The 15,206-nt window shown below is 39.6% G+C and overlaps 1 protein-coding gene across 3 annotated transcripts in view; it reads right to left on the bottom strand.

Annotated features, from left to right (window-relative positions):
- KCNIP4 (potassium voltage-gated channel interacting protein 4) overlaps positions 1–15,206 on the bottom strand; it is a 1,200,268-nt gene that overhangs the window by 525,612 nt on the left and 659,450 nt on the right. Inside the window, exon 1 of one of the 3 annotated variants that reach the window (XM_004266193.3) lies at positions 3,017–3,310. The exons of the other annotated variants lie outside the window; for them this stretch is intronic. Coding sequence (XP_004266241.1) covers positions 3,017–3,116 — 100 coding nt within the window. The 5' untranslated portion in view covers positions 3,117–3,310. Of the gene's footprint in view, positions 1–3,016; positions 3,311–15,206 lie in introns of those variants that run through there. 3 annotated transcript variants of the gene reach the window in all.

The following is a 15,206-nucleotide window of genomic DNA, read 5'->3' as shown; positions in this document are numbered from 1 at the left end:
AGGCCATTGATACCCATTTCATAAAAAAGGATATCTGTTATATAAATGATCAAAGTTTAATTACCTGATAGACTTATAGAACTTTTTAAATGGAAACTTCCATGAAGGTTATCAAGTCCAGTTTTCTCATTTTAGACAACTAAAGAGGTAACGTAGCTTACCCAAGGTTAGAAAGCAAGAGAGTGGCAAAGGAGGGGTAAGAGTCTGTACTCTTACTACTGTCTTATTTTCTCATATTAAAGACTGTTACCTGCTAAATGAAATTTTTTGTTTATAAATACATGCCATGGATCTATGTGTAGCATTATGTGTTTATGCATATCATATATAGACTGGAAGAGAAGGACCCAGGACATCCAGGACCCACTCCACAGTCTCCTGCAAAGAATGGAAGCTCAAAGTACTCAAAGATAAGCAAATACAAATATTTCAAATTTTAATGTTACCAATTTATTTTGAAGTACATTTTTTCTATACATACTTAAAGCAAGATAATAACTATATTATGCAAACATAGTATTATACATGCCCTTGAGGACATAATGCATGTTGCATATATAACAATACAAAAAAACTACATTCTGAATCATGACTACACTATAAAACAGTTATAAGTTTAGATGAAAAGGTTTAATTGTTTAGGGGGAAAAAAACCCCTCAAAATCATCCTCATAGGGCTTTAACCTAGGTTCAAATTTTTCTACTTAATACTCAAATTTCTTTACTAGGTCACTTGAGCAGACAGAAATAAGGAAGGTGAAAGAAATCATTATCCTCAACTTAGACATGTAAATGAGGGGGGAGGAAGAGAACTCTTATTTGAAAATAAATCTGAATGAAATGAGCACCCGTGTTTGTTTTGAAGAAAGCTTCAGAAAAATCTATGAAGATGTTATTTTGATATTAAATGTTCTTTATACTTTTTATTCATTAAAACTAGGTTGTAACTTTAAAGTGTGCGCATTCTGATCTATATATTCAAACTATATTCAATGAATTAGAGCTTATCAGTCTGTTTATTTGTTTTATAGCTCCAGTAAACAAAGTGTGTGGTCAACTTAAATATTGTTTTGAAGGTTTTCTGACTCTAGCATTGATTTTGGCGATAAGTCTTATACAAACCTCAAAATGGAAAGCACTATTGCTCTCTTTCTCTATCAACTTTTACATATTGAGTATAATTCCTCCTTTAGGTGGTCATTAACATTTTACCATTTCAAAATACTTTCTAAAACCTGGAATTCAGATATGGGTTTATATTGAAGTTTATGAGAAAGCACATTCTCTCCATAGTATTAGTACAATGTTGGCCTGGAAAATGCTGATACTGTAATATATAAAATACAAGATAGAAACTGTTCATGCAAATTAGTATATTTTGAAATATAATAAAGAATAGGAAAAAATAGTTTCATAAAGGTTAGCAGTCCTTAGAGGAAGGAAACACATGCTATCATTTGGGAGAGTAAATGTTCGTGCTCCTAAAACAAAACCAGTATCAGAGGAGGTTTCAATCACAAAATGCACAGTAAAATGTCAAAAGAGTTTAAAGAATGACCACAAATCATCCATGAACTCAGGTAAAAAAAAAAAAAAAAAAAAGTCCCTCAACACAGCTAGAAATACCAACACTACTCCAAGGAACTGTCAGTCTCAGAGAGAATAAAAACCAGGGCATTAAAATGGGAGGTCCCGATCACATTTGCCAGGAAAATAACACACACTAAAGGGCAGAGAAGCCAAACCAAGTTATTGCTTTATCACAACAATGCAAAAGATAAAGGCAATTTTAAAGAGCAATCACTACTCCCAGAATTCAGAATTTTATCCTCTTTTTAGAACTACAAATATTGCCATCAGAAAGGGCTTGCAAAAAGCATTCTGCAAACTTACTTCAAAATTACTTCAACAAACCCTGCTTTCCACCCTATCCCCCCACACAACCAATTACAAATGTAGGTTTCTATAACCTACATCTGAGTGACACACTTACTGTAATTTGACGTTGGCTATTTGTAAATGCAGCCTTATTTATGTCACATGTGGCAGTCATTCTCCAGAGGACTGAATTAGTTGTGAATGTAAATACATTTATAACATATTTGCATTTTTACTCAAGTTTAAAATTTGAAACAAGAAGAATATCAAAGCATAACTACTTCAAACATCACCTAGGGATGCTTTTAAAATTGCTCTGACAACTTTACAGAAACAATTACTGGCCATATGCAAAAATACTCTCAAATGTGTTCCACACAGTAAGAAAATAATCATCTGAATTTACTCAGAGAAACATCAAATTCAGGAAAAGATACAGGCAAGTACACACCTTATTTTTTAAAGAAAGAGAGATTGTTAAGGAGACTAGGGGAATGAGCATCTGATGAATGTAAACAGCAACACCTGAAAAACAATTGGCTCTTTGGAATCTATGTTAAGATCTGTCATATGAATTGGGGACTCTGCCCCTTAGAATCTCCGTTGGGATGTAAAATAAGTAATGTTATAAATACTTCTTGAGACACCGTATAAAAAGCTTATCATTCTTAGGCTCCAAGCTTAAACCACAAGAAATTATAATCAATGTATAACCATTTCGATTTGATGAATGCATTTACATAGCAATAAACAAGTGGACCTCACAATATATCCAAATAAAATTTGCTGATACAATGAAAGGGGATATTAGATAAAATAATATAACATCAATATGGACTAAATACTCTCAATATAAGCAGACATACCAATTATAAACATTTTATCTCAGTTTAGGTTCTAACATTTTGATTCAAAGTGTTTCTCATACTTTTAACATTCTTTTGCTCTGAAAACATTACTGAAACTTGCAGAAAGTTTATTTTATTAATCTTTCCTATCCTGAAAAACCCACCTCTCTTTATGTCCACCCTAGAGTAACATTTCTCTGATCTCATTTCAGGTGCCTCTTATACTCGCTTAAGAAATTTTTATTGCAAAACAGAGAATTTTTAGAAGTCACTAAAAAGCACTCCCTTACCTTCTAAACCTGCTTCAATCAGCCCAAACTGTTCCAATAATTTAACAAAAAGCACAATGACGATCAGAACTGCTATCATTTCAAGCCCTTCCAAGTTCATGGTCAGCTAGGTCATGGTCCGACCACAGCTACTGAGAAGTGCTCCTCTGCCTGGCTTTCTTTGTAAAGCCATTAAACTACATTAAGAAGGCTACTGCCAGAGGAGAAGGGGAGGAGGAGAGCTAGAGAGAGAGGGAGAGAGGGAGAGAGGGAGAGAGAGAGAGAGAGAGAGGGAGAGAGGGAGAGAGGGAGAGAGGGAGAGAGGGAGAGAGGGAGGGAGAGAGGGAAGGAGGGGAGGAGAGAGAGAGAGACAGGGCGAGGAGACGACGAGATGGAGAGAGGGCGTGAATGAGAGAAAATGCGTTCATCCTGTCTATTGTAGCAGAGGCTAGAAGTGGCAGTCGGATAAAGTCGGGCCTGTCGAATTATCAGCTTCCTCTTTATCACTCTTACACAAAGAGACAGCCACGCATGAAGTAACGCGCAGATCACCCGAAGACCCGGGAGATCACCAGGAAGGTCCGGAGAAAACAGGACGCACGGCAGTGATGGCTCCGCGGCCCCGGGACCAGCGCGCCCGGCGCCGCTGTGGCTTTGTTGGGCTGGTCAGTTGCCTTGGAAACGGAAACTAACCAGAGTCTGGACTCCCGCTGCAGACAGGGACCAGAGCACCGCATCTTGAAATAAGAAGAAAAACCGGAAAATGCTGAGGCGAAATGACAGCTTGGATTCAGCTGCTTCAGAAACCTTGTTTACTAGTCAGGAAAAGCAGTGTGTATTTTGTCCCAACTAGCTGAGCGCAGAGAGAAATGCGGCTTAAGGGACTTGTTCAATATTGACTTTCTTTTTTCAATGAGTTGCCTTATCCTGGGGCTCTGTGTGAGTCATTGCGAACTAATACTCTGGTTTGAGTAGTAACTATCACATCGTTTCAAAGCATGATTACGATAAATTAGTAAGTATTCTTAATGTTTGTAAACCTTAGAGTTGAGCAGTTCCCTTATGTATTAGCTCATTGCCATTCAATACACCAAAACATGTACGTATTTTTTTTCATTGTGTACCTTCTATGCTTGTTTGTATGTTTTTAATTGATTGGAGTAAATTTGAAGCAAGAGAAAGTTTCAGAAGAAAAAAAAATCAATCAGAAACAAAACTTGGTTAGAGTTTCTGTCTTTAACTTGCACAACCATTTCACGTTTGTGTTTCCTCCATTACTGTACTGATCAAATAGATCAGGCCCACATTCAAATACAGAATTTAAACAAAAGAGAAAAAAACAAAAAAGAAAACCCCAAGAGTTAGAAAGCATCTCAGAAACCCAATTCAAGTCTCCTATTTCAGAGATGAGCAAACTGAGGAGCAAGGAAGAGGAAGAAACATCAGGCAGAGGCAGGGCAGGGTAGCATGCAGGCATCCTTAACTTCTGGTCAGCTTTTTTTTTTTTTTTTTTTTTTTTTTGTGGTACGTGGGCCTCTCACTGTTGTGGCCTCTCCCGTTGCGGAGCACAGGCTCCGGACGCGCAGGCTCAGCGGCCATGGCTCACGGGCCCAGCCGCTCCGCGGCATGTGGGATCTTCCCAGACCGGGGCACGAACCCGCGTCCCCTGCATCGGCAGGCGGACTCCCAACCACTGCGCCACCAGGGAAGCCCCTGGTCCGTTTTTGAAGCAATACAGAGTAATGGTTTGGAGGATGGACTCCAGAGTCTGACTGCCTGGATTCAGGACTGACCTCTTACTAGCTGTGTGACCTTGGGTAAGTTACTTAACATCTCTATTCCTTAATGTCCTCATCTGTAAAAGGGGGCAAGGCAGTAGCACTTAGCTCATTGGACTGTTGAGGGGATTAATGAGTAATACTGTTAGAACAGAGTAAGTGCTCAATCACTGCTGGCTCTTGTTTCTATCACAAGTCTCTCCATGCTCTATGCATACCACGTAGAGTTGCCAGGGTAATTACTTTGAGATGCAAGCCTCATCTTATTGTTCCCTTAATCAGAAACCTTCCATGGCTCCCTATCTGCCTACTGAATAAAGGCAAGATCCTTGGAACAGCGTCTTGTTCACTACATGATCTGGTCCCAGCTTGAGGACTGCACCTCATTGGCCCTACTTCTGTTCATTCACTCTTCCTGACAGCTCAGCTTCCTTCCTCCAGACTCATTCTGAGCTTCTCCATCTCTGAGCTTTGTTCAAAAATACTGCATGTATGTGGAAAATCCTTTCCACACTAACTCTGCCTGTCGGGCTCCTAAAACTCTTCCATGAAACTTCTCCAAGCAGAATTGGAAGAAATCTCTCCTTTTTTGTGTTTTTATAGTACTTGTTTTTCTCTTACAGTACTTTATATTATAGCCAATTGGGTGGACATCTTCACAACTTAAGAGTAAGTTTCTAGAGGGCATAAGTCACATCTTCCTTCCCTTTAAGCTCCCCACATGCCTCCATGGAGGGCATATAGACGTGCGGTATAGATACTTGTTGGATAACAAGTCACCATTAATTATGTAATTACCACATACCAGATGCTTTACTTTGTTTTTCCCTCTTACTCTGAAAATAAATATAATTAGATGAGATTTACAGATAAACACTATACCTCATAGAATTTAAATAACATGGGGCTTCCCTGGTGGCGCAGTGGTTGAGAGTCTGCCTGCCAATGCAGGGGACACGGGTTCGTGCCCCGGTCCGGGGAGATCCCACATGTCGCGGAGCGGCTGGGCCTGTGAGCCATGGCCGCTGAGCCTGTGTGTCCGGAGCCTGTGCTCCGCAATGAGAGAGGCCACAACAGTGAGAGGTCCGCGTACCGCAAAAAAAAAAAAGAAAAAAAAGAATTTAAATAACAGGCTCAAGGCCATGCTGCTGTTGAGTGATGGGACCAAGATTCAAACTCTGATTTGTTCAACTCAAAGTCCATTATTTCTTCCAATTATTCCACACAGCTTTAAATGAAATAAAAATCTAAGCATTGGCACAAGTACTTATCAGCCCAGGAATGAAGGTTACACCCCAAATGACCCTCCCAAACTGTTTTGTGACATTCTAATTAATCCATTAACCCCCATAACTTTGCAACATGAGAAGTTTCCAAACTAGTAGTTAACTGAATTCATGGCTCTTCCTTCCTGCTCATTCACAGGATTATTATTACTTACTTAAACACACATAACCTGTGGTCCTCAGATGGGATTTTTCTATGTTTTTCTACCCCGGGGAACTCAGTAGAGCCCTTCAATTTGCCTCATAAATAAAATTCAATGATTGAGTTTTTTATGTTCACATTTAAAACTGATGTCTTGGTAATAAAAGCAAAAATAAACAAGTGGGACTACATCAATTTAAAAAGCTTCTGCATAGTATAAAGAATCAACAAAATAAAAAGGCAACCTACAGAATGGGGGAAAATATTTGCAAACCATATATCTAACAAGGGATTAATATCCAAAATATATAAGGAACTCATACAACTCAATAGCAGAAAAAGACAAACAACTCGATTAAAAAATGTGCAAAGTCTTGAATAGACACTCTTCCAAAAAAGACATACAAATGGCCAGCAGGTTGGGAAAAGGTGCTCAACATCATTAATCACCAGGGAAATGCAAATCAAAACCTCAATGAGATACCACTTCACACCTGTTAGGATAGCTGTTAACAAAAAGATAAAAGATAAGTATTAGCAAGGGTAAGGAGAAAGGGTAATTTTATGCACTGTAAATTAGTACCATTGGGAAAACATTATGAAGGTTCTTTAAAAAATTAAAAATAGAATTACCACATAATTCAGAAATCCCTCTTCTGAGTATATATTCGAAGGAAATGAAATCAGTACTTTGAAAAGATTCCTGCACGTTCATTATTCACAACAACAAAAATATGGAAACAACTTAAGTATCTGTCAGTGGATAAATGGATAAAGAAAATGCCTCACACACACACTCACACACACACACACACACACACACACACACACACACAGAGGACTATTATTCTGTCTTGGAAAAGAAGGTAATCCTGCCATTTGTGACAACACGGATGAAATGGATGAACCTGGAGGACATTATGCTAAGTGAAATAAGCCAGACACAAAAGGACAAGTACTGCATGATCTCACTTATTATGTGCGATCTAAAAAATTTGAATTCATAGAAGCTGAGAGTAGAATGGTGGTAACCAGGGGTGGGGAGGTGGGGCAGGTGGGCAGATGTTGGTCAAAGGGTACAAAGTTGTAGTCATGTAGGATGAATAAATTCTAGACATTCAATGTATAGCATGATGATTACAGTTAACAATAGCATATTGTATACTTGAAATTTGCTAAGAGAGCAGATTTCTGGTGCTGTCATGACAAAAAAAAAGGTAACTGTGTAAGGAGATAGATATGTTAATTAGCTTGACTGTAGTAATCATTTCACTATGTATATGTATATCAAAGTATCGTATTGTATACCTTAAATATATATAATTTTTATTAAAATAAAATAAAATTGATGCTTTTGGACTGAGAACTGTGTGTAGGCAGTTTGCTAGTGAAAAGTGCCCGAATAAGGATCTTTCCACCCAGTCTGGATGTTACAGTTATGGGTTCCTCTGGAACTGAATTGTTCTTCCCAGTGCCTGTGGGGTTTCCTTTCAGACTGTTTACCTCATACGCTCAGGCCTTTGCCCTTGCCATTCCCTCTGCTGGAATGCTTATTCCCAGACTGCTCCATGAATAAGCGGCTTTATTTAGGTCTTGGCTCTAAAGCCCCATCCCAGAGAGGCCCTCACTAGCTGCAGTATGTGGAACAGCACACCAGCCCTCAGACCTTGGAGTCACTACTCTCTGAACAAGTGTTATTTTCCTCCAAAGCACTGTCACCACTTGTTATGTATATCTGTCTACTTATTTATATAATATCTCTTCCTACTAGAATATAACCTCCTACCTATGAAAGCAGAGATTTTTATCCATCTTGTTCACTGGGATATCCCTGAACTTAGCATAGTGCCTGGCACACAAGAGGCAGTGACTAGTTTTTGAATGAGTAATGTAACCGATACATTCGCCTTCCCTAAAAGCCACCTGCTCTCTCACTGATTCCAAGGCCTCACTCTCTGTTATCTAGAGTGCCAAGTCTGCCTGGGGATTCTTGTAAGATTTCTGCACACTCTCTTAGGAGGCTACAACAGCATGGTGCTGCTGGTACCTCTCCTTAAGGTGAGCCACGCGCCTGCACACCAAAATGTCTTGGCCATGTTCTTTTCTGTGTTTAACGTGAGTAGTATCTGTGATTCCTGACAACATGACCAAGGAAAGCAATACAAGGAAGGCATCAGAGAAGGTGTCCCTGTCCAAAATACCTGAACACCATTGATATGGAGGGTGAGAAGACCCTGGCATGGCATCCACTCCCATCCTTTGACTGCAGCTGGAAGAACACTGCAGTCTAAATAGGTAAAGTGACTTTGTCAATAACTCTTAGCTTCGATTCATAGCTTGGACTCAAATTAAAGCATTAATCCAATGTTTTTTCTTCCTACAGAGCCTGGCCTTCCCTTTTACAAGAGAAAAGCTAGAGTAATCAATAGAAAGAAGGGACCTGGGCACAGACTCCAGACCTTTGACCTCCCTCAAGTGACTTCAACTCTCTAAACCTCAGTTTGCTGGTCTTCAAAATGGGGCCAACATACCTCCCTTGGGGGTTTTCTTAGGATTAGGTGCGATAATATTCGTAAATGATAATTAGGCTCATGGAGCACATAACTTGCCAAAACACAGGGCTAAGCACAGTGACTGTCCTGCCCTCACAACCACTCTGAAGAAGATAAAGATTTTCATCCTCATCAAACAGATGAAGAAGTGGAGTTTTAGGTGGAATTGGTACATTGCCCCATGTCCCAAAGCATCAGAGGCCAGTCAAGCTGATAGCTATACACTGACAGTGGCCAGATATACACTAAGTGCTTGACACATGCTTTCCTTCACTAACTCCACAGGGATAAATAACCAACACTTTATGGTGACTTTTTAGAAGACGGCTTACCCTTTCTGGGTTGATGTGATTTTAGACCCAGGAAAGTTCTGCGCCCCTGCCCTGGGGGTGGTTGGAGGCGGAGGGGTGAGCATGAGGTAGTGGTGAAAGAAAGGGGATGCTGTTAGGATTGTTTACCAAAAGCTTTCCATGACATACTCTCAAGAAGCTAACGAGGAGGGTTAAAGGCAGAGTCGGGTATCTGTTTAAAAGAAACATCAACAAAGCAACTTGGGGGAGTCGCTCAGACTCTGCTGCCACTACAAGGTTTCCTTGGCCTGTCCCCAGAAAAATGAACACTTAATTAGAGATACTTTTGCACTTCAGAGCATATCCCTAAAGTACTGTTTTTTTCAAAATCACCAGTTACTGGAAGGAATGAACCCATTTCTGCTTCATTTTCAGCAATATGGCTTTTGCAAGGAAAACAATGTTTCCTTCCAAGATGAGAGATGAGGCTGCCCTTTGATGAACTGAGGCAGGAAACAAAGGGATTCTAGTTATTTGTATCTGTGTCTTTTTTTTTTTTTTTTTTTGCGGTACGCAGGCCTCTCACTGTTGTGGCCTCTCCCGTTGCGCAGCACAGGCTCTGGATGCGCAAGCTCAGTGGCCATGGCTCACGGGCCCAGCCGTTCCGCGGCATGTGGGACATTCCCGGACCGGGGCACGAACCCGTGTCCCCTGCATCGGCAGGCGAACTCTCAACCACTGCGCCACCAGGGAAGCCCTGTATCTGTGTCTTTTGATTCCGAGTTGGGGATGATATTAAATGGGGTGGGCTGGAAGAGCTTTCTCCATACCCTAGTTCTAGAGTCTCAATTAGTTAGCCTGGTCAAAAACCAAACTTCATTCCATATATTTTTGATTATGCATTCATTCACTTGTTAGATTTATGGTCCAGGTACTATACAAGGTGGTATGAGAAATAAAAACCCTATCTTCAGTCTTTGCAAAGCTTAAAATCTATTAAAACAAAATTTAGATGATAGTGCCTAATATTTTTAGGATAATCACTATTTGACAGATTAGTGAACCAAGCACTTTATATGAATTCTTCCACTGCATCCTCACATAATCCCTATGAGGTAGGTGCCATTATCTCCACTGTGCAGGAGAAACTGAAGAATAGGGGGCTTAGTAGATTACATCAGGAAATACCCAAGCCAGGATTTAAACCTAGGTGTGACTCCACAGAGATCATGATCAGATAGTGTTTTAGATGCACAGCAGCATCTGGTGAAAGCCTTTAAGGAAGTATGGAAAGTACCATGAGAGTGGGAGGTCCCACTTAGACCTGAGTGGGAGGGAGGAGAATGGAACCAAGATCAAGTTCACTGCATCTGGCTTGTACCATACACAACCATACACACATATTAAGTGGCATTTTTTTTTTCATAGCAAGGGCAGTCTTCATTACAAGACCGGTGGAGAATAACACTAGTCTTACCAGAGAATTCAACCAGAGCCTGGAAAATACTCAAAGCCAGCTAAATCACTTGCCCTGACACCCCCATGAAGTTCCTGGCATCCTTCAGGCCGTTGCCCATTGTGACACACAAAATGAGCATCAGTTGCCTGCCTCTTTTAACTCCTTCCTCTCCTTTGGCAGTTACTCAAACCAAGAGATTCCTGGCTAAATCCTATGACTGAGTGAATAGGGAGGATAAATGAACTGAAATAAAATTAAGCAGCGAGGCATCAAATGAGAAATGTATCAATATTAATGTGAAGAAATAATGACCCACATTTATGGAAGTGGTAGGATAATGCAGAAGTTAGGAGCATGCTTGGGTTCAAATCCCCGTTCTGCTACATCAGAGCTTCCTGACTTCGAGCAAAGTTGCTGAGATGATTCATGTAAAGCACTTAGAACAGACTGTCACATGGTAAATGCTCAATGAATGGTAAGTGTTATTGTAATTACTTATTGAGCCCATTGCTATACATCAAGTGCTGTTCTAATTGCTTTATACAAATTATCTCAATAAACCCAAATAGCTCAATTAGTTAAATACTATTATTATTCCCAGACACCATGTGGATACGAAGGAGTAGGGTATCTTTGGGACTTCCCTCGCGGTCCAGTGGTTAAGACTTCTCCTTCTAATGCAGGGGGTGCTGATTCGATCCCTGGGCCAGAAGCTGAGATCCCATATGCCTCGGGGCCAAAAAAACAAAACATAAAACAGAAGCAATATTGTAACAAATTCAGTAAAGGCTTTTAAAATGGTCCACATCAAAAAAAAAAAAAAATCTTAGAAAAAAAAAAAGGAGTAGGGTATCTTCAATTGAGTTGGGATTCTAAAGAAAAGACATTGCTCATACCCGCTCATCAGGTTTACCATCATCTTCATCACAAGTGATATGAGGATAATCTATTCATTTACAATGACTTGACTTTTAAATTGCTCTTCTTAAGAAAAATGGAAATCTAGATATCCTTGTTGCAAAGGAAAAAAAATGTAAATAGCATTGAAGAAACTTTCCTGGGCCCTGGTTTTTGAGAACATCTTAATCACTTTCCATTCTGGAACACTCCACAGAATGAACAGGTACAGTGAGGTGTTAGTGTGGCATCAGACTACAGACTCAGGTTCAACTGGATTTTCAGAGCCCTGCCATGTGCTAAGGAAATTCATTTTCAAGGACATATTCCACTGCCCCTTCGGTCTCATCAGCCCCACCTAGGCATCACACTCACATTCCATGACTAGATATCCTGGATGGTCAGGGACCAACACTGCACCAGACTTCACCAGGCAACCTTGTCCTCAGGATAAACAGCAAAGGCAGTCTGCTCAATGGGTGAAGGTAGTTAAACAGAGGAAAAACAGGCATGACTCAGACACACTTTGAAGCTGTATATTAGTGCATCTTTATAGGATTGAAGACAAATTGAAAGAACTGTAAATAGTAGCAATATTATCCAGGACTGGCAAGAGAGAACAGAGAACTATTATACATATATATTAACTGGCGGTGCTCGAAATTTAGAGTGCAACAGAATTACCTTGAAATCTTCTTCCAAGTGAATCCTCAGGCCTTCCCCAGAGATTCTGATTTAATAGGTCTTGGATAGAGCTCATGAATCTCCATTTTTATCAAACTGTCCAAGGATTCTAATGCAGGACTTCTCGACCACACCATGAGAAACACTGCATTAATCTGCTTAAACACTCTCACCCAGTAAGTAACACAGCCTCCAGGGAGACATTTCCCCACCTTATTAAAAACTAGCTGAGAGTCACACATTTTACAAACGCGACAGGGTTAAGAATAGACAGGGGCTCCATCAGTTTCTCAAACTTGTCTAGAAAGTCTTTTTTTGTTTTCTACTAGAAGTAAGATAGTTGTAAATCATTTGTGAATAGATACAAGTTTCCATACCATGTTGTCAAAGTATTTTTTGATGATTCATTCCCAGCATCCATCACTTCTTCTTTCACCAAGGGACTTCAGATGCAAACTTAAATGGAAACAAGACTGTAAACCGTTCCACACTTCTCTGCATTGTTACATATCCTCGCTTCCATCTTGAATCTATCTCTACAGCATCCTCCTTTTAGCTCTAAATGTAATCACTTAAGTGAGGGAGAACACTGATATGCAGCTGTCTCAATAACCAAGCAAAGTGAAATAAATAGCAATTGATGGATGCCAATGTTTGGAAGTGTGAAGCTGATTTAGATAAAGTAACATTTCAGTTTGAGATCTAATAAAAAACAAAACAGCAGCCACAAGGAGCCTTTTCCCATTACTCTGCCAGGGATAATCTTTATCTAAATCAATACTATAAAAGTAACAAAAGACACAAAGTTGTCTGATGCATAATTCATTTATTATGAAATCATGTAAGACTCAAATAATGGAAACAGGATTATTTATGTGATCATTAAACCCAGGGCAATTTCTACAGATTTTTAGCCCTGCTTAATGGAAATCTTAGTTGCAGATACATATTTAGCCAGATTTCATTCCAAATATTGTTCCTTCCAACCAATCATTCCTCATTACAGTTGACATGCTGTACTTCCTCACTGTAATAGAGTATAAAAATTGCTTATTCTTTTATTGCACCGAAGAAATACAAAATATGAAAAGTAATACACAATCCCCTTGACAATTATTCATGCTACTTATATGTTGTAGTTTAATTACTAACAACTCTAACTTAATCACTTTTTAATAAACTTGCTTTTCAACAGGAATATTTCAACTATACTAGCCATGATATTGACATCACGCAAGAATCAAATTTTGCATAATAATTAAGCTTACGTTTTATGTGAAGCACACACATAAGACTTATGTTTAGTAGGACCACACTGAAAAGAAAAATGATCATCAGCGCAATGGAAATGTAACTCATTAAACAACACAAAGTGGCCTCAAAGAGTTAAAAAGATTAACTTTTATATAAAATTGATGGCATACTATGTTAAACTTATATAGAGAGCCATGAAAAGCTTAAAACATTTTTAAAGGGGCCTAAGAACAAGCTAGTCCAGCATGACCTGCTAGTTTGATAACTGAGGAAGGCACCTCTCTGCACTGTGGCATTAGTATAGTCGTTTTCTACTGCTGCATAGCAAATGATCACAAACTGAGGGACTTAGAAAAGCACAAATTTAATATTTTACTGAGGGACTTCGAAAAACACAAATTGAATATTTTAAAGTGTCCATGAAGAGTCTGGTTATGGGTTTTCTGAGTCCTCCACTCAGGCTTAAATCAAAGTGTAGACTGGGGCTATGATCACATCTGAAGCATTGGGTCTGCTTTTGCAAACACTGGTTGTTCACAGAATTCATTTCCTTGTGATTGTATGACTGAGGTCCCTATTTTCTTTTTAGCTGTTGGACAGGGACCACTCTCAGTTCCAAGAAGTTGTTTTTTAGTTCTTTGCCCTCTCTACGACAGGGCAGTTTTCTCCTTCGATGCCAGCGGGAAAGCATCTCTTATGTTTCATATCTCTCTGACCTCTTCTCAAGGATTACTTGATTAGGTCAGGCTCACCCAGGATAGTCCCTTTTTGATGAACTCAAAGGCAACTAATCAGGAAACTTATTTACATCTGCAAAGTCACTTCTGCCATATACAGTCCCGTAATTATGGCACTAATACCATATCACTACCACAGTTACAAATCCTACTTAGATATCATAGTTACCACAGATCCACAGATATCATAGTTACAAATCCTACTTATGCTCAAGGGAAAGGGAGTTTACAGGGCATGTACACCAGGGTGTGGAATCTTGTGGCCATTTTAGAATTCTGCCTACCACAGTATATTTCTACTCTAACTTCTGAATAGCATTTCAGATGTCCTGTGGTTATGGGATGCTGAAAGACAACTTTTATTCTATTATTTTTCTTCAAACTAAATTTGGGAGGATGCTCAGCAGAGAGCTATGAGGCATTTGGCTGCGGAATGCACAGGAACCAACAGACAGATTTGAAGTCCTGGAGTGGAAGCTGTCCACCAGCCACTCAGTGCAGCAAGAAGTGAAAATGGCTAGAAAAAGCCACAGCTGCACTTTGGTTGTCCACTCTGGCACTAGACTGCACATTGACCAGCTGGCTTCATCCACTGACATGCAGAAAGCAGAGAAAACAATCTACGAAAGGGTGAAGAGTAGCATGTTTGGTGCCCTAATGCTATAGCTTCCATATTACCTTCATTATAGATTCTTCATAGACTAGATCTTTCTTCCTGCTTCTTATAGCAAGGAACTGTGGCCTAGCTCTGTTCTTACTGTGGTCATGGCCAATTTTACAGATATCTCTTTTACTCCCATCACAATAGACCACAGTGAAATTATTGCCTGGGTGCAAACCCTAATTTGACAGTTTATTGGCAACACAGCTTTGGGAAGATACCATCTCTTAACCTTAGTTACCTTGCCTATAATATATACATAGTAATAACAAATCAGAGTTTCTGAGTCGAAATACTTAAAACAAGTGAAGCAACCCAGATAAGTACCAAGAAAAAAGAAAAGAAATGGTACTGTTGTTATCGTTATTGTTATACCTAGAATGAGGTGGGTGTTATAGTTACTTTGCTCCCAAGGTATACCCAGAATCTAGTGCCATGTCTGGCCTATGACATCCACTCAACGTGTGCCTG

This window comes from Orcinus orca, chromosome 4 (genome assembly GCF_937001465.1).
Source record: "Orcinus orca chromosome 4, mOrcOrc1.1, whole genome shotgun sequence".
NCBI classification, from domain to species: domain Eukaryota; kingdom Metazoa; phylum Chordata; class Mammalia; order Artiodactyla; family Delphinidae; genus Orcinus; species Orcinus orca.
The sequence above is the reverse complement of the archived record's forward strand: the minus strand, read 5'-3'. Positions and strand labels throughout refer to the sequence as shown.